Genomic DNA, 19600 nt, shown 5'->3' with positions numbered 1-19600 from the left:
TGGGGATCGAGCCTGCAACCTAGGCATGTGCCTTGATCAGGAATTGAACCATGACCCCCTGGTTCATAGTTTGTAGTTCAACCACTGAGCTACTCCTACTCTGGCTGGACTTCCTCGTTTTTTGTTTTAAATGGCTTCAAAACATCTCATCATGTGTGGAATTTCTTTTCAGGTTAATAAAAATTTTCTAAAACTAGATTGTGTTGATGGTTATTAAAAAAAACACTGAACTATATACTTTAAGTTTTATGACATGTGAATTATATCTCAAAAAAGCTGTTTATCAAAAAGCACAGATGTCAAAAAAAATTCCCCATGGTAAGGTCTCCCATAATTTAAGTTACTAGTTCCCAATTGATGGGCACTTGGCAGTTTTTCATGATTATAAGCAAAACTGGATGGATGCCCTATGCCTAACGTTGCATCCCTGTCGAGGGGAGATTCTAGGGCTACACAATCCAGCTCTGGATATGCATGCAGGAATTCACTGGTGTGGTAGAAGCCACTTCAAATTTCTTCCAAGAATATTAGGGTTGTAATTTGCTAAAGTACATTTTCTGTTGCAGATGGACTGGTGTTCCCCTCAGTGACCATGGATACGGGAGGAGAGAAAGATGGTTTAGTCTTCTAAAGAGAAGTACCATAGTTGGGGTGGTGATGGAATATATTAAAATTTTTTTGATCCATGAATTAAGTTACATATCTATATAACTCTACTGGTTGTTAAATATTTTTTAAAATATATTTTATTGATTTTGTACAGAGAGGAAGGGAGAGAGATAGAGAGTTAGAAACATCAATGAGAGAGAGTCATCGATCAGCTGCCTCTTGCACACCCCCTACTGGAGATATGCCCGCAACCAAGGTACATGCCCTTGACCGGAATCGAACCCGGGACCCTTCAGTCCCCAAGCCGACGCTCTATCCATTGAGCCAAACCGGTTTCGGCTGGTTGTTAAATATTTTAATAACTAGTGGCCCAGTGCACAAAATTCATGTCCGGAGGGGTTCTCTCTCAGTCCTGCCTGCCCTCTCTCCAGTCTGGGACCCCTCAGACATCCCTCTCGAAATCCAGGACCACTGACTCCTAACTGTTCACCTGCCTGCCTGCCTGATCACCCCAAACCACTCTACCTGCCGGCCTTCTTGCCTCCCTGCCAACCTGATCATCCCCAACTTCCCCCCCACCAGCCTGCTCGCCCCCAACTGCTCGCCCTGCTGGCCTGATTGCCCCCAACTGTCCCCCCTGCCAGCCTGCTCACCTCGACTGCTCTCCTCTCCTGGCCTGATCACCTCTAATCACCTTTGCCTCAGGGCCCTGCCACCATGGCTTTGTCCAGAAGGTCTCCCGGTCTAATTAGTATATTACCCTTTTATTAGTATAGATACTTCTGGCCCTAGCTGGTTTGGTTCAGTAGATAGAGCGTTGGCCTGCGGACTGAAGGATCCTGGGTTAGATTCCACTCAAGGGCACTTGCCCAGGTTTTGGAAGGTTTTGTCCGGAAGGTCTCCCGGTCTAATTAGTATATTACCCTTTTATTGATCCTGGGTTAGATTCCACTCAAGGGCACTTGCCCAGGTTTTGGAAGGCTTTGTCCGGAAGGTCTCCCAGTCTAATTAGTATATTACCCTTTTATTGTATAGATACTTCTGGCCCTAGCTGGTTTGGTTCAGTAGATAGAGCGTTGACCTGCGGACTGAAGGATCCTGGGTTAGATTCCACTCAAGGGCACTTGCCCAGTAGGGGACTTGCAGGAGGAAGCCCATCAATGATTTGTCTCATTGATGTTTCTATCTCTCTCTGATAGAAACATCACCTCATTGATGTTTCCCTTCCTCTCTGAAATCAATAAAAATATTTTTTAAATAATAATAATAATAATAATACTTCTGTATACCTTATAGCAGTTTTATAGGGATTAGAATTATAGGTATTACACAAAGACAATGTAAGATCTGCGTGAGGCTTAGACAACAGGAAGGAATATAGTACCTTTCCTGTTTGTATGACTATATTTATTGTTATTACAATCTTACCAATATGGTGAGTTACGGTGGACCACGAGAAAGTGTGTTTGGCATCATTTGGGTCCCCAGGGATGTGCCTCATCCATGTATAAACTTTGTTTTTTTCCATTTCCGCTGTCACTTCTGACTAATCGTGTAACTTTTAACAAATTACGTCCCTTTTCCTGGGGCCTCACTGAAGTGCTCCTAGCAACGTTTACAAACAGCTGCAAGTTGCACTTCCTCTGGTTTCCTCTGCTATAGTTGTGTCTAAGCTGTGGTCTGCGAGCTTCCTGCCCCAGCTGAAAGGTTCCACACACACAAATGCCCCAGCCATGTCAGCTTTTCTGAAAGGCCCCAGTCTTCTCAGGCACAATGGCTCTCAAGGCCCAGCCCCACCCTCTGCCCAGGCACAGATGGATGAGATGCTGGCTGGTAAAGTGTCAAGAATAAAACCTCCAACTCCTCTTAGCAGAAACTCTGGCATTCCCAGGGTCATCTTACCAGAGATCAAATTTGTGGGGTTCTTTCCCTTCCTTTAGTGAAAGAAATTGCCACTAATATCACAATGTGAAAATCACCATCTATCACTGAGTGCCGTCTTTCTAAGGAGAGTTGGTGCCCAGTAGTAAATTTGACTGTCAGAAGGAAATGAGGGCCTTTTGCAAACCGATGGCTACATGAGAGGATTTGCTTCCAGACAGGAGTGGGCAGCCAGGGAAGAAGGAGGAGTGGCAGCAGCTGGCCAGCCTCCGTTCAGACCCCAGTGGTGGCTATCACCATCGTTGACAGTAGAGGTTGGAGAATGTCCTAGAACAGGGGTGGGAAACCTTTCTTCTGCCACGGGTCATTTGGATATTTATAACATCATTCACGAGCCATACAAAATTATCAACTTAAAAATGAGCCTGGTATATTTGGTCAAACATGTAAATAACTTACCCCTAATACCTGGGCAGGGCCAAACCAAATGATTTTTGGAGTCTTATGTAGCCCTCAGGTCGGACGTTCCCCACCCCTATCCTAGAACAACCCATACCCGGGCAGGGACCTGGCTTCCCCACAGAGAGGGCACCTGGCCACAGGAACGTGCGAGACCTACAAGGCCAACCCTGGGTGACAACAAGAACCAGTAGCCCGAGTGGCCCAGTCACAGTTCCCTCCACTTGGGAAGCCCCTCAGCACCTCCCAGGCCCCACTTCAGAGTGGTGACGCCAGAATATGTGGTTTTATCTGTGTACACTTCACAGAGCCGGGAGAATTCTGCATCAGGTAGAAGTGAACCACAGTACATTCTGGGATGTAATTTAGAGACTCTTGAGACAGCTGAGGCCCTTGTTAAAATTTAGAGTCCCAAGTTTCACCCCCAGTAAGTGTGGAATAGGGCCTAGGAATCTACATTTCACAAAATCAGGCATTTCTGATGCCATGCTTGTGTATGTCTGCTCTCTAGACACTCAATATTTGTTTCCCAAGGCTAAAGCAAACTTCCATTAAGTTCCTTTTGATATAGGCCAAATCCAAAGAGAGATGATCAGGTGGGTTTTCAAAAGACAACAGTCATGCCGAGACCGGTTTGGCTCAATGGATAGAGCGTCGGCTTGGGGACTAAAGGGACCCGGGTTCGATTCCGGTCAAGGGCATGTACCTTGGTTGCGGGCATATCCCCAGTAGGGGGTGTGCAAGAGGCAGCTGATCAATACTCTCTCTCATCGATGTTTCTAACTCTCTATCTCTCTCCCTTCCTCTCTGTACAAAATCAATAAAATATATTTAAAAAAAAAAGACAACAGTCATATTTGTATCCCTCTCCCCCACCCCCACCCCCACAAACACATAGTTCAACTTCTCTTCCAACCTGAGTTGGCCCAACTTCCCACATCTCTCTCTCTTCTTACAAGAAGTCATTGAGGAACACGTGTTGAACAAACCAACCAGTCGTATTATGCCAAGCTTACGCAGGCAACTGTGAACTCTATAAGTTAGTCTAAAAGAAAGAAGTTCTCTAAGTGACTCACCACTATGGTGCCACCACACCTCCTTTGGCTTCTTCTCCAATTTCACTCCGGAGAATGTGGAGCCATATGAACAGACAAGGGCATTTTTCTTCTGTCACATCTAAAGCTTGCATCTCAAAACCAAACTGATGTGGAAAAAAAGTTTTTTGGGGTTTCTTTTCTCTTTTTTGACTCTAAAAGCAGAACTGGATTCTAAGACAATGAAAAAAACAAACAGTAAGTTTCATTTACTTCTCTCTCTTGTACTAAAACCGTCTTCACCAAAACAGTGGATGGTCAGCTTTAAACATGATCTTTCATGAATAAGTTTTTCTATGCTTTTAGATGAATAACCAGAGTAAAGTCTTTTTCTATTACCTGCTGTTTAAAATGAAGTGATTTTAGGGAGGGGGTTGGAGTATCTTTCTTGAGACTGAGAGATAAATTATTGTTAATTGTTAGGCGTAATAATGGTAATTGTTATGTTCACAAAAGGGTCCATATCTTTTAGCGATTCAAACTACCAATATCCTCCAGCCAAAGATCACCAGGGATACCCATGTAGTTGAACAAAGCTGGGTTTGGGGAGAAAATGTATACCAAGAAAATCATGGGATCTCTCAGTAGGAGGATGATAGAAAGGTCTTATGATAAGATTTAGATCTATATTAGGTGGTTTGGAGGAAGATTCAAAGCAGCAGTCTCTACTCTGGATTGGATCCAATTAGAAAATGGAAATAATGATATAATTAGGTATATTAGTAATTCTGATCTATGTCCAGACATGGTTATGGAGTTGTCTCTTTTTTGTCTTGATCCATCATGGTCATAGAGTGGCCTTGGTATTGGTTTTCTAGCTGTGAGTGACAGGTCAGTTCCTAGCCAGGCCAGTCCCCAACAGTCAGGGGCTATTTTTCTCTTTCTCAATACTGAAATTTATGGATGCAATAACATGCGGTCTGGTATTTTCTTTTTTTTTTCTTTTTTTTTTTTTTTTAAATCAATCTTTATTGTTCATATTATTACAAAGGTTCCTCATTTCTTCCCCCTCCACCAGGTTCCCACCCCAACCTCTGCCCCCTCCCCATCCCCCATTGTCCTCATCCATAGGTGCACAGTTTATGTTCAGTCTCTTCCTCCCTCCCTTTCCCCGATAGTAAATCCCTTTTCAGATAGTAAATCTGTTACTTAGCATTTTCTCATAACAATAATACCTCCACATGCCCAATGATACACTTCACACAAAAGACATTTCCAAATAGGTCAACCAGCCTCATCCAGGCCCCACCCAAGGCACTCACAGATCAACACCCCAGCACTATACTAACTCAACACATCCAGATCTAAGCCTTCATCACTTGATTCAGCAGACCCTCAAGTTCCCGCAAAAGTTTCCAGCCATGTCTGAGAGGCAGCCTTGGGCAGGTACAGGCGAGGAGCGAGCTGTTTCGGGCCTGGCTGCTCCGGGCCTGGCCTCTGTTGCTCTGATTCGTTCCACAACCAGCTGCTCCGGGTCTGGTCACTGCCGCTCCCGACCTAGTTGCTCTGGACTTGGCTGTTGCTGCTACAGGCCTGGCCGCACCCGACCCGGCTGCTCTGGGACCGGTTGCTCCGGTCCCGGCCGCTCCGGGCCTGGCCGCTCCCAGCCTGACAGCCGCTGCTCCGGGCCTGGCTGCTCCCAGCCTGGCAGCCATTGCTCCTGGCCTGGCCGCACCAGACCCCGCTGCTCCGGGCCTGGCCGCTCCCAGCCTGGCAGCCGCTGCTCCGGGCCTGGCCGCACCAGACCCGGCTGCTCCGGGCCTGGCCGCTCCCAGCCTGGCAGCCGCTGCTCCGGGCCTGGCCGCACCAGACCCGGCTGCTCCGGGCCTGGCCGCTCCCAGCCTGGCAGCCGCTGCTCCTGGCCTGGCCGCACCAGACCCGGCTGCTCCGGGCCTGGCCGCTCCCAGCCTGGCAGCCGCTGCTCCTGGCCTGGCCGCACAAGACCCGGCTGCTCCGGGCCTGGCCGCTCCCAGCCTGGCAGTCGCTGCTCCGGGCCTGGCCGCACCAGACCCGGCTGCTCCGGGCCTGGCCGCTCCCAGCCTGGCAGTCGCTGCTCCGGGCCTGGCCGCTCCCAGCCTGGCAGCTGTTGCTCTGGGCCTGGCCGCTCCCAGCCTGGCAGCCGCTGCTCCGGGCCTGGCCACACCAGACCCAGCTACTCCGGGCCTGGCCGCTCCCAGCCTGGCAGCCGCTGCTCCTGGCCTGGCCGCACCAGACCCGGCTGCTCCGGGCCTGGCCGCTCCCAGCCTGGCAGCCGCTGCTCCTGGCCTGGCCGCACAAGACCCGGCTGCTCCGGGCCTGGCCGCTCCCAGCCTGGCAGTCGCTGCTCCGGGCCTGGCCGCACCAGACCCGGCTGCTCCGGGCCTGGCCGCTCCCAGCCTGGCAGCTGCTGCTCCGGGTCTGGCCGCACAAGACCCGGCTGCTCCGGGCCTGGCCGCTCCCAGCCTGGCAGTCGCTGCTCCGGGCCTGGCCGCTCCCAGCCTGGCAGCTGTTGCTCTGGGCCTGGCCGCTCCCAGCCTGGCAGCCGCTGCTCCGGGCCTGGCCACACCAGACCCAGCTACTCCGGGCCTGGCCGCTCCCAGCCTGGCAGCCGCTGCTCCTGGCCTGGCCGCACCAGACCCGGCTGCTCCGGGCCTGGCCGCTCCCAGCCTGGCAGCCGCTGCTCCTGGCCTGGCCGCACCAGACCCGGCTGCTCCGGGCCTGGCCGCTCCCAGCCTGGCAGTCGCTGCTCCGGGCCTGGCCGCACCAGACCCGGCTGCTCCGGGCCTGGCCGCTCCCAGCCTGGCAGCTGTTGCTCTGGGCCTGGCCACTCCCAGCCTGGCAGCTGCTGCTCCGGGCCTGGCCGCTCCCAGCCTGGCAGCCGCTGCTCCTGGCCTGGCCGCACCAGACCCGGCTGCTCCGGGCCTGGCCGCTCCCAGCCTGGCAGCTGCTGCTCCGGGCCTGGCCGCTCCCAGCCTGGCAGCCGCTGCTCCGGGCCTGGCCACACCAGACCCAGCTACTCCGGGCCTGGCCGCTCCCAGCCTGGCCGCCGCTGCTCCGGGCCTGGCCGCACCCGACCCGGCTGCTCCGAGCCTGGCCGCTCCCAGCCTGGATGCTCCGTGCTTGGCTACTGCTGTTCTGGGCCTGGCTGCTCCCAACCCGGCTGCTCTGGGCCGGGCTTCTCCGGGCCCAGCCACTCCGTGTCTGGGTGTTCCTGGACTGGCCACCCTGGGCTTGGCCGCCTCTGCCTCAGGCCTGGCTGCCACTGCCCCAGGTCTGGCTGCTCCAGTGCTGGCCGTTGATGCTCTTGTTCTGGCTGCTGCTGCTCTGGGGCCTGGCCATTGCTGCTCCGGGCCCAGCTGCCACTGCCTTGTGCCTGGCCACTCTAGGCCTGGTCGCCGCTGTTCCAACATTCTGTCCCTTTTTTCTCTTTTTTTTTTCTTTTTTTAAAAAAAAAACAAAACGCATTTATGTTGCAATGTTGGCTGGTGCGTTGAGTTCTGACTTAGTCTTTGATTTTTCAAGATCTTCTTTGTATTCTTTCTTAAGTAATTTTACTATCATTTGCTCTCACTTGATTTCTTCACATTGAGAACTTCTTTGGTTTCTTCCTCCTTGTCCTGGGAGCTCAGCAGGTTGGCCTGTGGCACCCCTTTGTTCTCCGCGGGCTCCCGCGCTGCTCCAGCCTGTTGCCGGGGTCGGCGCCGCCCAGGAAGCAGCCCCCGTCCTTGACTCCGTTGCCAGCGCTCAGCAGTCGAAGGCTCAGGGGCACCCCCCCCACTGGGGGCCCCGTCGCCCGGCTCCTTGCTGGCGCCCGGCTGGCCGGTGTCCGGCTGGCCGGTGTCCGGCAGGGGCTCCTGCTCCTCGTGGCGTTCCTCCAGTCTGGAGCTTTATTTCTCCCTCCCACTAGGGGAGTCCAGGATCAGAGTCAACAGACTGTCCTCTGCGCACAGTGTGTGCGACTCCGGGGGCTCGGCCTTTCGCCGCGCTCCCAGGACTCCACCTCACAGCTCCGTCTCCCCCTGCCCGAGCCTGGGTCCCCAGGGACTGGCCCAGACCTGGAGTTCGGGGCGGTCTGGACTGAGGCTCAGAGCTGCCGCCGGAGGCTTTGTTTCTTCCGGCTAGGGTAATCCAGTATCAGAGTCAACATTCAGTCCTCTGCGCGCCATGTGCGCGCGACTCCGGGGGCCCTGCATTTCGCCGTCCCCCGGGATTGTCTCCCCCTGCCGGAGCCTGGGTCCCCAGGGTCTGGCACATAACTTGGGGCTCAGCGCTGCCGGTTCGGGGGTTCAGCCCAGGCTGGGGGTTCTATTTCCTTCCTGCTAGGGAACGCCGGGCAGCACCCAGCCCTCTCCTCCTCTCCGGCTGCGACCTCTCCACGCGCGTGTGCGTGCGAGCGGGCAGCATGTCTCCGTACCTTAGGCTTTTTTTCAGCTCCTCTGATTTTCCTTCTGGTTTTCTCCCTCCTTCCTATTGTAGAGTTTTCAGTCAGTCGACTGCCTGTAGCTCTGGGCAATGTCCACTCTACATTTTAGTTGTATTCCCTTGAAATTGTTGTGAGCTGCTGCGGCTAGGTGTATACCCGAGCAGCCATCTTGGATCCTCCCTGGTATTTTCTTTAAAATAATGGAAAGGGGTGGGAGGCAGATGAAGTAGGATGGACCATGAGTTGATCGTTATTGAAGCTGGGTGATAGGTCCATGGGGGATCATTGTACTCTCTTTTCTACTATTATTTTGAAAGTTCTTATTTTCCAAAATAAGAAATTTCAAATAAATGGACAAAACTAGCTACCAGACATAAAGGTTGGTTATAGAACCTAGAACTTTAGTATTTCTAAGTCAGCATAGCCATCTTTATTGGGTCCACTTCAGGCTCTTACTGGCCAGAGAGATAGCAAGCACAAGAAGGCTTGTCGAGGCCACCATCTCATTGGGTGGGGCCTCTGTAGGCCCTGAGACTTCCTCATACACTGATCAGCCAGGCTGTGTAGGCAAGAAACGCCCCCTTTAGGAAAGTTTGCCAAGAGCATTATCTCCACCACTTTGATCCACAAAAGGTGGCCAGACAATTATTATCAAGGGACATTAACAAGAACTTTCTCTTATGTTATGTTGTTTTCCAGAATGCACGTCTCCAAGTTTGTACTCAGAAACAAATATAGTCGTAAAGGGTCAAAATGTATCTCTAAGTTGTTCCCACCAGAACCAATCAGTACAAATCACCTTGTTTCGGAAGAAGAATCGCATAGGAACCACCCAGGAGAGCAAAGGAAAACCCGTGATTTTTAACCTAAGCATCTCAGAAGCCTGTGATTTGGGGCCCTACAAATGCAAAGCTAATTTTTCCAACTGTATAACCTACAGTCCCGAGTTCAACTTCACAATTGTGGGTAAGAAGAGCACTCGTTCCACAGGGCCCTGTGATGTGTAGGACCCTCTTCTATTCTATAATGGTCTCTCTGTTCCCCTTGCAAGCACTCACTTGAGAGCCTGAAAAGTATGTCACTGAGACCTTTATTCTTAACTAGAAGCCCTGTGCATGAATTTGTGCACAGGTGGGGTCCAGCCGGCCCTCCCCAATTGGGGCAATTGGGTGGGGCTGGTGGGAGGGAGGGGCTGAGGGTGGTTGGTCAGTTGGCCCCGCCTCCCAATCAAACTCCCAGTCAAGGGGATAATTTGCATATTAGCCTTTTACTATATAGGATAATTCCATTTCACTTTCTCCCCAAAGACTTTTTGGCTATTTCAGATGATAATAGGCTGGTTATCTAAGACAAAAAGTCTTACATCAATGATTTGGAAAGTTGTTGAAATCTTTTCTAGAGGCTTTCCTCTAGGATTCCCATCAGCTAGGCAAAAATGACTTTTTTCTCTGCGAGAAGTCCGAGAATCAATGTCGGGCCTGGTGGAAAAGGGTCTCCAAAGCCCCAGGCTTTTCCCACCTCTTCCCTTTGCAATGACCACCCACCAGCCTATGTTCTTCCTGCCCAACCACATCTTATTGATTTATATATTTCTCTCCCATATCCCACCCTAAGCCTCTCACAGCCTGGCATTAATGGGCTCCTCTATAAAGGTGACCTTGAAAATAAACTCCGGGGAGAGAGGGTTTCCAGGTATACATGTACAGTGTGCCTGGATTCTTCTAAACATAGATGCTCTGATACTGGCAAAATCTTGGAGCGGTTCCCTAGATCTATATTCTCCATTATGGCAGCAGTCAGTCACACATGGCAATTTAAATTTAATATTTAATCAAAATTAGATGGAATAAAAAAACATAGTCCCTCAGTCTCCTTAGTCACATTTCAAGTGTTCAGTAGCCATAGGTGGCTGCCATATTAGACACCACAGACACAGAACATTTCTATCATTACAGAATGTTCTATTGGACACCTCTGCTCTAGGTCAGTGGTTCTTAGCTTTTTAGATTATAGCCGTTTTAACAATCTAATGATAGAGCGGTCACTGGCCTTTCCCAATGGTTGCAAGCTTCTTGACTTCTCAGGAAGGGTGTCAATCATCCCTGGGACCACATCGGGGAATAGAGTAGGGTTTTGATCCACATTTATGGACTGGGTGAGTGAACCCAATCTGTATTCCTGTAACATGCGCTTTCATTTTTCTAGACCCAGTGACCACTCCAGTACTGAAAATTGTCATTCAAAAACAGCCAAACCTTTATATAACACTAAGCTGCATCTCCTCCAACGGTTCTCTGCCCATCCATTATACTTTCTTTAAAAAGGGCATCGCCCTGTCACCAGTTATTTCCAAGCACGTAAGGGAGCCTGCTGAATTTGATTTAACCAAGAGCAACACCAGAGAAGGGGAAGAGTACAGTTGTGAAGCTAAAAACAGCCTGCCTGACTATGCAAGACGCAGTGATCCCGCCACCATGCCTTCAACAAGTAAGGACTACCTGAGCTCTTTCAACAGGGTCTGGATTTGCTTCCAGAAACTTCTCCTGCCAGTCCACTTCCCACTTTGGCCACCTGCTTCCAAGTGCTTTTCCTTTGGTAGGGTCCATACAAACTGTGATGGGATTGCTTTCTGCCATAAAAACAAAACAAAACAAAACAAAAAGTCATAGAAAAGCCTAGACACTGTGGCAGGAAGGGACCTTGCAATGAGACTTTCTGACTAGACCCTGCCTCCTGCCTCCACCTTCCACTGCCTGGGTTCTGAGCAATCACTAGAATTTGCATCTCTCTTGGAGCCGCCAGGTCTCATTTCTTTTGCTTTTTCGGTGACTTCTAATGCCTACTTGGCTGTTTATTGCCCCCCTGCTAACACTTGGTGAGTCTAGACTTTCAGTGTGACTCTCGGGGCAAGAAGGGCCCCTGTCCCTTTCCTGGGTTTTGGAGGGTACTGCTCTGGTGTATCTTGGCCATGCACATTCCCACAGGCTGAGGAGTCCAGGGGGCCATGGGAATATGCCCACCTGGACCCTGTATCCCCACTTTTTTACACCACACTCTTGGTACCTGTGTCCAAATTCCCTACCCAATCAGATCAGAGCCCACCCACAGGGCCCGGGCAAGTCTCTTTCCCAGTTCATCCTCCCAAGGGTGGACCACAGTGAGGATTCCTGAACCCAAGCTAAGGGAGCTGCTTGTGGGGGTGTAAATGGCATTTGGACATGCAGGCTAGGGTCCACATGCATGCAAGGCCCCTCAGGGTGCAGGTCAGAGCCTGGGTGGAAAGGGGGGTCAGGCTGGAAAAGGGGGTCAGGCTGGAACTGGGGCTGGCTCTCACCTATGCTGCCATGTTCCAGTACAGAACTCCAAAAAGCCTGCGAATTCTAGTTTCAAACCTGGCCAAAAGGTAGGTTAGCAAAGGCAATAGGCACACTTGGCAGTAGCACTCCACCCGGCCTCATCCTCAGAAGAGCCCACACCCTAGCTTTAAGTCCTGAAAAGCGAGGCAGCCTGTGGGAGTCAGACCCCAGGATCAGGCTTTTGCCCACAAATCACAGCCTTCCCGCCTACTAGGTGTGTGACCTTGAGAAAGTCACTTAACCCTTTCTGAGCCTTACTCTACTCATTTGTAAAACGGGAGTGACACTAGTAAGACAAATAAGGCAATGCATGTGAAGTGCTTAACACAGTGTCTGACATGCAGCTAATAATAAATGGTAGCCGTTTGGGTGCCATAAATTATGCCAACATGGCTAAGGGCTTTGTCCAATAAATGGCCAGGCCATTCGGAAGCTTATTGTAGCCACATTCTGGTCTGTTAAATGCTGTGTTGTCTCCTTGTGTGACCCCTGTGGAAGATGCAACTTGGTTGTGACTTTAAGAACTTCACTGGGAATTGCAGATGTCCACAGCAGTGCAGGGAGAGGGTGCACAATACATTGGTTACCATGGAAACGATCACTTTTTCCAGAACCATTCACAGTCCACCGTCATTAGGAAAGAAAGCTGTGCGCTGACCGGTGAATGCCATCTTCCTCCAGGTGGAGACGGCTGTCCACTCTGCCTGCAGCTACTGCTTCCGCTGCTGATGCTAATTGTAATCCTACTTCTGGCATTTTGGATTCGACAGAAGTACAAAGCCAGTAAGTTCTATTAGAGCTTTTCCATTGTTTCCCACGGGTTTGGGAGACAGACCGAAGGGGAGGTGAGGAGGAAGGGAAAGGGGAATCAGAAATGGATGTGAAGGCCGAAACCGGTTTGGCTCAGTGGTAGAGCGTCGGTCTGCGGACTGAAAGGTCCCGGGTTCGATTCCGGTCGGGGGCATGTACCTTGGTTGCGGGCACATCCCCAGTGGGGGGTGCGCAGAAGGCAGCTGATCGATGATTCTCTCTCATCGATGTTTCCAACTCTCTATCCCTCTCTCTTCCTCTCTGTGTAAAAATCAATAAAATAAAATTAAATTAAAAAAAGAAATGGATGTGAAGAAATATAAAGAGAAGAAAAAGCTGAGAAAGGGGAAGGTAAATGGCACAGATTTGCTGATGTTATCGAGTAAGAGCTTTCCTTATCTAGATTGCTCAACGGTGTGGGCCCTGTGTAGTCACACAAGGCCTGGGCTAAGAAGAGCCCCACCTTGGTTTAATGCTCCATGCTGTCACTGGCTTGAAATTCTTAATACTTTTCACTTTTTAAAATTACTTTTTAAAAATATATGTATTTTTATTGATTTCAGAGAGAGAGAGAGAGAGAAATATCAATGATGACAGAGAATCATTAATTGGCTGCCTCCTGCACACACCCTATTGGGGATCAAATCTCAACCAAGTCATATGTCCTGACCGGGAATCGAACCATGACCTTCTGGTTCATAGGTCGACAGTTAGCCACCGAAGGAAAATTACTTTTTAAATTGTGGTAAAATATACATGACCATAAAATGTACCATCGTAATCAGGTTAAGTACACAGTTCAGGGGCACTGAGTATTCTCATTGTTGTGCAACCATCACCACCATCCATCCCCAGCACTGTTCTCATCTTGTAAAACGGAAACTCTGCCCCCTCAAACACTAGCTCACCAGTCACCTCCCCCTCCCCCTAGCCCCGGGCCCCTACCATTCTGCTTGTCTACTCTAGGAAGGACCTCATACAAGTGGGATCCTAGAGAATCTGTCCTTTTGTAAGTAGCTCATGTCAGTTACCTAATGTCCTCAAGGCCCATCCATGTTGTGCTCTTGGGTTATTCCACCTTTGGGCTATGAATAGTGTGCTACGAACATAAGTATATAAATATTAATAATTTTTAACAAGAGGCCCCACATTTTTATTTTGCCCTGAGCCCTGCAAATGATGGAGCGGTCCTGATTGTCACCTTCTCAAAGGCAAGAGCTTCCTTAGCCTCGTATTTTTCAGCCACTCGGAGGAACCCAGTACATGAAGACAAACACGAGCACTCTACCTCTCCGCTCCACCTGAAGTGCTGTGTCAAGCCCCAGGCACTAACCTCCTCTTATGGCCACCTCTAGTTAAGATTTCAAAACGGCCTTTTCATCGGGCACACAAGTGTAGAGGAATATTGAGATTTGAACAAAAGACACTTTGTACCTCAGCACTGGCACCCACCATGTTTGAGCCTCAGCATTCTGACCTGTAGAATGGGGTCACGGGAGAAACTGTCACAGCTGGGGAAAGAACTAAGCGATAAATGTCAGGCTCCTGCGCCTCCTCCACCTCTGGATTATAATTCCGAGAGAAGTCAGGGACTCAGTTGGTATAAAACTTAAAAATAGAAGTCAATCTTCAGATAAATGCAGAAAAATTTTACTTAATAAAGAGATATTGGTATAAAAAAAATATAGATGTCAAGCCCCATCTGGTTTGGCCAAGTGGATAGAACGTAGACCTTCGGACTGAAGGGTCCTGGGTTCAATTCCTGTCAAGGGCACATGCCTGAGTTGCGGGTTCGATTCCCAGTGAGGGGTGTGCAGAAGGTAGCTGATCAATGATTCTCTCTCATCATTGATGTTTCTAAATCTCTCTCCTTCCCTCTCTGAAATCAATGAAAAATATATATTAAAATATATATATATATATTTTTTTTTTTTAAATAGATGTAATAAGTATATACACCTCATACGTTTTTTTCTTTTTTGCACAGATGTGTTTTATCCTCACCTAAGGATATGTTTTTTATTGATTTAGAGAGAAAGGGAGAAGCACTGATGTGAGAGAAAAATATCAATCAGTTGCCTCCCATACACAACACTCCAACCAACTGAACCTCCCAGCCAAGGCAGACATCTCACACATTTTCAAAACCTGTCTCCCTTCCTACAAAAAGCCTGAAGTTTTGCAAAAGTGGAGTTAATATTCTTTGCGTTGAGTACTGGCCACAGCTAAAGAGAACTCAGCTGGGTAATTTACTATCTCTTGCAGATATTACAAAGCTTTTGACAGACTGTTCTTTTCAGCGAAGGAAAGAAAATGGGTCTCTGGCCTAAACCGGTTTGGCTCAGTGGATAGAGCGTTGGTCTGTGGACTGAAAGGTCCCAGGTTTGATTCCGGTCAAGGGCATGTACATTGGCTGCAGGCAGATCCCCAGTAGGGGGTGAGCAGGAGGCAGCTGATCGATGTTTCTAGCTCTCTATCCCTCTCCCTTCCTCTCTGTAAAAAATCAATAAAAATGTATTTTTTTTAAAAAAAAAAAATGGGTCTCTGGCCATCTCAAGTGTAATCTGATAGGCAAAGGAAGTCACTTGCAGAGCTGGGAGAATAAATCAGGAGGGTTCTCGCTTGGGAAAGCAGGTGCTATGGACTCTTACTGGGACCATAGTTTCCTTCAATAGACAACAAGGCCATTGGAGCAGCTCATTGTTTGTTTCAGAACTTTGGGGAATTCTGCTCCTTGGCAGAGGAGATCAAAAAATGTGGCTGAATTGGTTTAATTCAATTAATTTTGCGTAATTTACACAGGAAAAGCTATGAGAAATAAAGCACCCAGAGACTATGGAAATACACCTACAGAAGTTGGAATATATGCCAATGTCCATGAAGATCAAGCAGGTAAGATAACTTTTTTTGGTATTTTCATTCGTTTGGTTGGTTGGTTTTCATCTTATTTTTTAAAGGTCATACAGACACACAGGTACAATGTTTCCTTCCCACCCCTGATGCCCAGTCCCACTTTCCAGAGACAACAATCAGTTTTTTAAATCTTTCTACAGATAGTCTATGTGTGTGCTGACTTCTAAACACAGGGCAGAAATGGCAGTGTGTCACAGAGAAGCTATTCTACATCTTGATTTTTTTTCACTAAACAACAGATGTTGGAAATTTTTTAATATCAGTTTGGAATGATCTTCACTGTGCCCAAAATCCCTTTATGATCACTTAAAAAATGTTTTTTTATTGATTTCAGAAGGGGAAGAAGAGGGAAAGAAAGAAACATCAAAGATGAGAAAGAATCATTGATTGGCTGCCTTCTGCACGCCCTGCACTGGGGATTGAGCCCATAAACCAGGCACATGCCCCAACCAGGAATCTAACCATTATCCCCTGTTTCACAGGTCAATGCTCAACCACTGAGCCATGCCGGTTAGGCACCTTTTTTTTAAATTGATTTAAGGGAGAGGGAGAGAGATAGAAACACTGATTTGCTGCCTCCTGCAGGCCCTTTACTGGGAATCAAGCCCCAAACTGGGCATGTACCCTGACTGGGAATTAAACTGGTGACCTCTTGGTGCATGGGACAATGCTCAACCAATTGAGCCACACTGACTGGGCTATGATCACCTCTTAAAGCAGCCATCACACACGGATTTATGGTCAACAGACCCACAGCCTTGGCCAACAAGAACAAATCCAGTCCACACTGACTGAGGGCCAGCCGTGTTCCAGGCACAGTGCTAAGCAATTTACCTGCCCTGTCCAACATAAACAGCCCTAACTCCCAATCTATGCCGTTCCCATCTTACAGATAAGGAGCCAGTGCCAGGCGTGGCACCAAGACAGTGTGTTTCCACAGCCCAAGAGGGTAAGCACTCCCTGCAAAGTCCAGAGGCTACGTGCCATTGCGAGGGCAGCCAGCTGAGCCTCTGCCCTTGAGTGACCAGGGGTTCAGCTCATAGGCCCAATAACTCTGTTTCTTGTCTTTTGCCCAGATACTGAACACTCTCACGAGATACATTATGCCACCCCCATGTTCCTGGAGGTGATACCAGGTGAGCCACAGTTTGGGATAAGAGATACTGGTGAATGAGACAGTGGTCCCTGTGAGACCACCATATTCCAGGACTTCAGGAGCCCCAAAATGGGGTGGATGGGGACAACACGCACACCCAGGAGACCAAGAGTAACCAGTACCACGGCTCCTAACAGGGAAGAGGGAACGATGGGACGGGGGGGTATCACATAAAACATCCAGAGGAGGATGCAGGGGCATTTCTAAACCATTTTTCAATAATAAATTACTTGAAACAGGTGAAGGGATTAAGAAGTACAAATTGGTAGTTACAAAACAGTCATGGGGATGTAAAGTACAGCATAGAGCATATAGACAGTAATATTATAATAACTACATCCGGTGTCAGGTGGCTACTAGAAATATCGGGAAAACATGATGTAAAGTATATGATTATCTAGCCACTGTGCTATATACCTGAACCTAGTACAAAATAATATTGAATTTAAAGTGTAATTGAAGAATAATTTTCTTTTTAAATAATAAATTACTTGATATAGTCCAGGAGAAAAGTTAATAGTTGTTTGTCAGTTCACCCTGCTACTAAAATAAAAAATGTTAAGCGACTCTATGGATATATATTCTAATTTTACTAAATTATTTCTTCTTTTATATTTCAGAAGTGCATAATGATGATAAAACTAGATGTGTCTATGCTGAACTCAGCTTATGAAATTTAAAGATACAAACTACATCTCAGGGTAAGATAATTTTTACAAAGCTGATTTACATGAAGAAAAGGCAGACTTGATTTGACATTTTAAATATGTTTGTATTGATTTCAGAGAGGAAGGGAGAGGGAAAGAGATATAGAAACATCAATGATCAGAGAGAATCATTGATCAGCTGGAGATTGAACCCACAACCCAGGCATTTGCCCTGACCAGAAATTGAACCATGACCTCTGGTAAATAGGTTGATGTTCAACCACAAAACCACACTGTTGGTTTTGAGCCTTAACATTGTTGAGCCTTAACCCAAGACCTCTTGGTTCTTGGGTTAAGGCTCAACCACTAAGTCAGTTAAGGCTGGGCTTGACTGACACTAAAATATCTCTCCTGCCCAGCTGGTGTGGCTTAGCAAATGAGCATCCACCTATGAACCAGGAGGTCACTGTCTGATTCCAGTCAGGGCACATAACGGGGTTGTGGGTTCCATCCCCAGTAGGGGGCATGCAGGAGACAGCTAGCCAATCAAGATTCTCTCTCATTGATGTTTCTCTCTCTCCCTCTCCTTTCTTCTCTGAAGTCAATTTTTTTTTTTTTAAATGTCTCTCCTGGAGTATTATGCTAAGTGAAATAAGTCAATCAGAGAAAGATAAGTATCCCATGATCTCACTCATAAGTGGCATTTCAGTAACAAAATAAACTGAGGAATGGAGTGGATCCAGAGGCTCCAAGCCTGGAACAGAGTGCGGAATCTCGGAGGGAAGGTGGGGGAGGGGGAGTGGGTGGGAGGTAATCAACCAAGGACCCTGTATGCATACAGGCATGCCCCATGGACACACACACAAAAGTCTCTCGTGGTTACCTACAGTGAGTCACTGATTTTTGTGATTAAATGCTCTCCCTTTGGCACATTCAGGCACTGCCAACCCTGTCATCAGACCACAGCTTTGTCAGGTGGGATCCTGACTGGTGACAGTTCTTAAATGCTTTTGCTATTTTAGGCATGAACTGTTCTCCCCATTTTCACGTCACTTAACTGTTAGGCCACTGTGCTTTTCATAAATGCATCCTGAAAACATTATGGTCATCTTTCTGGTTTCCCTGGCCCTGTGCTCAATAAAGGTTCAAAGCAAAAACACAAAGGCCTAAATTCTAAAACAAAAAAACGGTGACCTTGAAAAGGTGTCTAAGGAAAACAGTGAGAGGCAGGCAAGATTACTCAACAAGTACGCGCTTGTTACTCATTGCCATTGAAATCTGTTCTCAAATTTTCAGAGGCTGCAAAAATAATAATTTATTTATTATTTTTTAATTTATTTCAGAGAGAGAGAGAAACATCAATGATGAGAGAGAATCATTTATTAGCTGCCTCCTTCATGCTCCCTACTGGGGATTGAGCCCCCATCCGGCATATGCCCTGACTAATCGAACCAGTGACTTCTTGGTTCTTGGGTTAAGGCTCAGCCCCTGAGCTACACCCAGCTGGGCTGCAAAAAAAATTTATATTTATTTTTCAGTGATTTTCTCAGTCCTCAAGACTGAGCTAATGTCAAAGGCATGCCTATATGTGTTGCATATCCGATCAGTGTTCTGTGGAGAGAACAGCACAGAGTTGAGTTGGTGGAGAAGAGAGAATGGATTAGTTTCCTAGGACTGTGGTAACAAATTATCATTAACTGGTGAATTAAAACAGAAATTTTTTTTCCTCACAGTTCTGGAGGCTAGAAATCCCTCCAAAGGCGCTATGGGAGAATCCTGCCTGCTCCTCTGTTTCCGGTGGTTCTTGGTTCGCGGCAGCATCACTCCAATCTCTACCTCTGTCTTCATGTGGCCTCCCCTTCCTCTGACATTCTCTTATAGGAAAACTGGTCACAAGATTTAGGAACCGGCCGAAACCGTTTTGGCTCAGTGGTAGAGCATCGGTCTGCGGACTGAAAGGTCCCAGGTTCGATTCTCGTCAGGGGCATGTACCTTGGTTGCGGGCACATCCCCGGTGGGGGTGTGCAGGAGGCAGCTGGTCGATGTTTCTCTCTCATCGACACTTCTAGCTCTCTATCCCTCTCCCTTCCTCTCTGTAAAAAATCAATAAAAAATATATTAAAAAAAAATAAATTTAGGAACCGCCTGGATAATCCAGAATGACCTCATTTTAAAATCCTTAACCTAATTTCATCTGCAAACACCCTTTTTCCAAATAAGGTGACATTCACAGGCTCCAGGAGTTAGGACTTGGACGTATGTTTTTTGGGGGG

General features: G+C 48.2%; 2 protein-coding genes across 2 annotated transcripts in view; one reads left to right on the top strand and one right to left on the bottom strand.

The window, feature by feature from the left end:
• The window catches only part of PECAM1 (platelet and endothelial cell adhesion molecule 1), a 76872-nt gene extending 72814 nt beyond the window's left edge, over window positions 1–4058 (bottom strand). Inside the window, exon 1 of the mRNA XM_084864146.1 lies at window positions 4026–4058. The gene's annotated coding sequence lies outside the window, so the exon portion shown is untranslated. The remainder of the gene's footprint in view (window positions 1–4025) is intronic.
• MILR1 (mast cell immunoglobulin like receptor 1) lies at window positions 4015–19483 on the top strand. The gene is made up of 9 exons (XM_084864164.1): window positions 4015–4241; window positions 9145–9411; window positions 10651–10932; window positions 12483–12584; window positions 15414–15503; window positions 16417–16473; window positions 16601–16660; window positions 17301–17381; window positions 19061–19483. Exons 1-8 carry the CDS (start codon window positions 4154–4156, stop codon window positions 17351–17353), a joined length of 999 nt encoding a protein of 332 aa, XP_084720290.1. The 5' UTR covers window positions 4015–4153; the 3' UTR covers window positions 17354–17381; window positions 19061–19483.
• The last annotated feature ends 117 nt before the right edge of the window (window positions 19484–19600 follow it).

Source organism: Pipistrellus hanaki (genome assembly GCF_964339955.1).
Source record: "Pipistrellus hanaki genome assembly, chromosome: 16".
Lineage (NCBI taxonomy): Eukaryota > Metazoa > Chordata > Mammalia > Chiroptera > Vespertilionidae > Pipistrellus > Pipistrellus hanaki.
Note: the sequence above shows the minus strand (reverse complement) of the source record. Positions and strands in the feature narration are given on the sequence as shown.

Coding starts and splice junctions, on each gene's coding strand:
- MILR1 (XM_084864164.1), top strand. CDS start 4,154: ATGTGGAAAAAAAGTTTTTTGGGGTTTCTTTTCTCTTTTTTGACTCTA. Junction 9,412..10,650: donor GTTCAACTTCACAATTGTGG/GTAAGAAGAGCA, acceptor TCATTTTTCTAG/ACCCAGTGACCACTCCAGTA. Junction 12,585..15,413: donor TCGACAGAAGTACAAAGCCA/GTAAGTTCTATT, acceptor TAATTTACACAG/GAAAAGCTATGAGAAATAAA.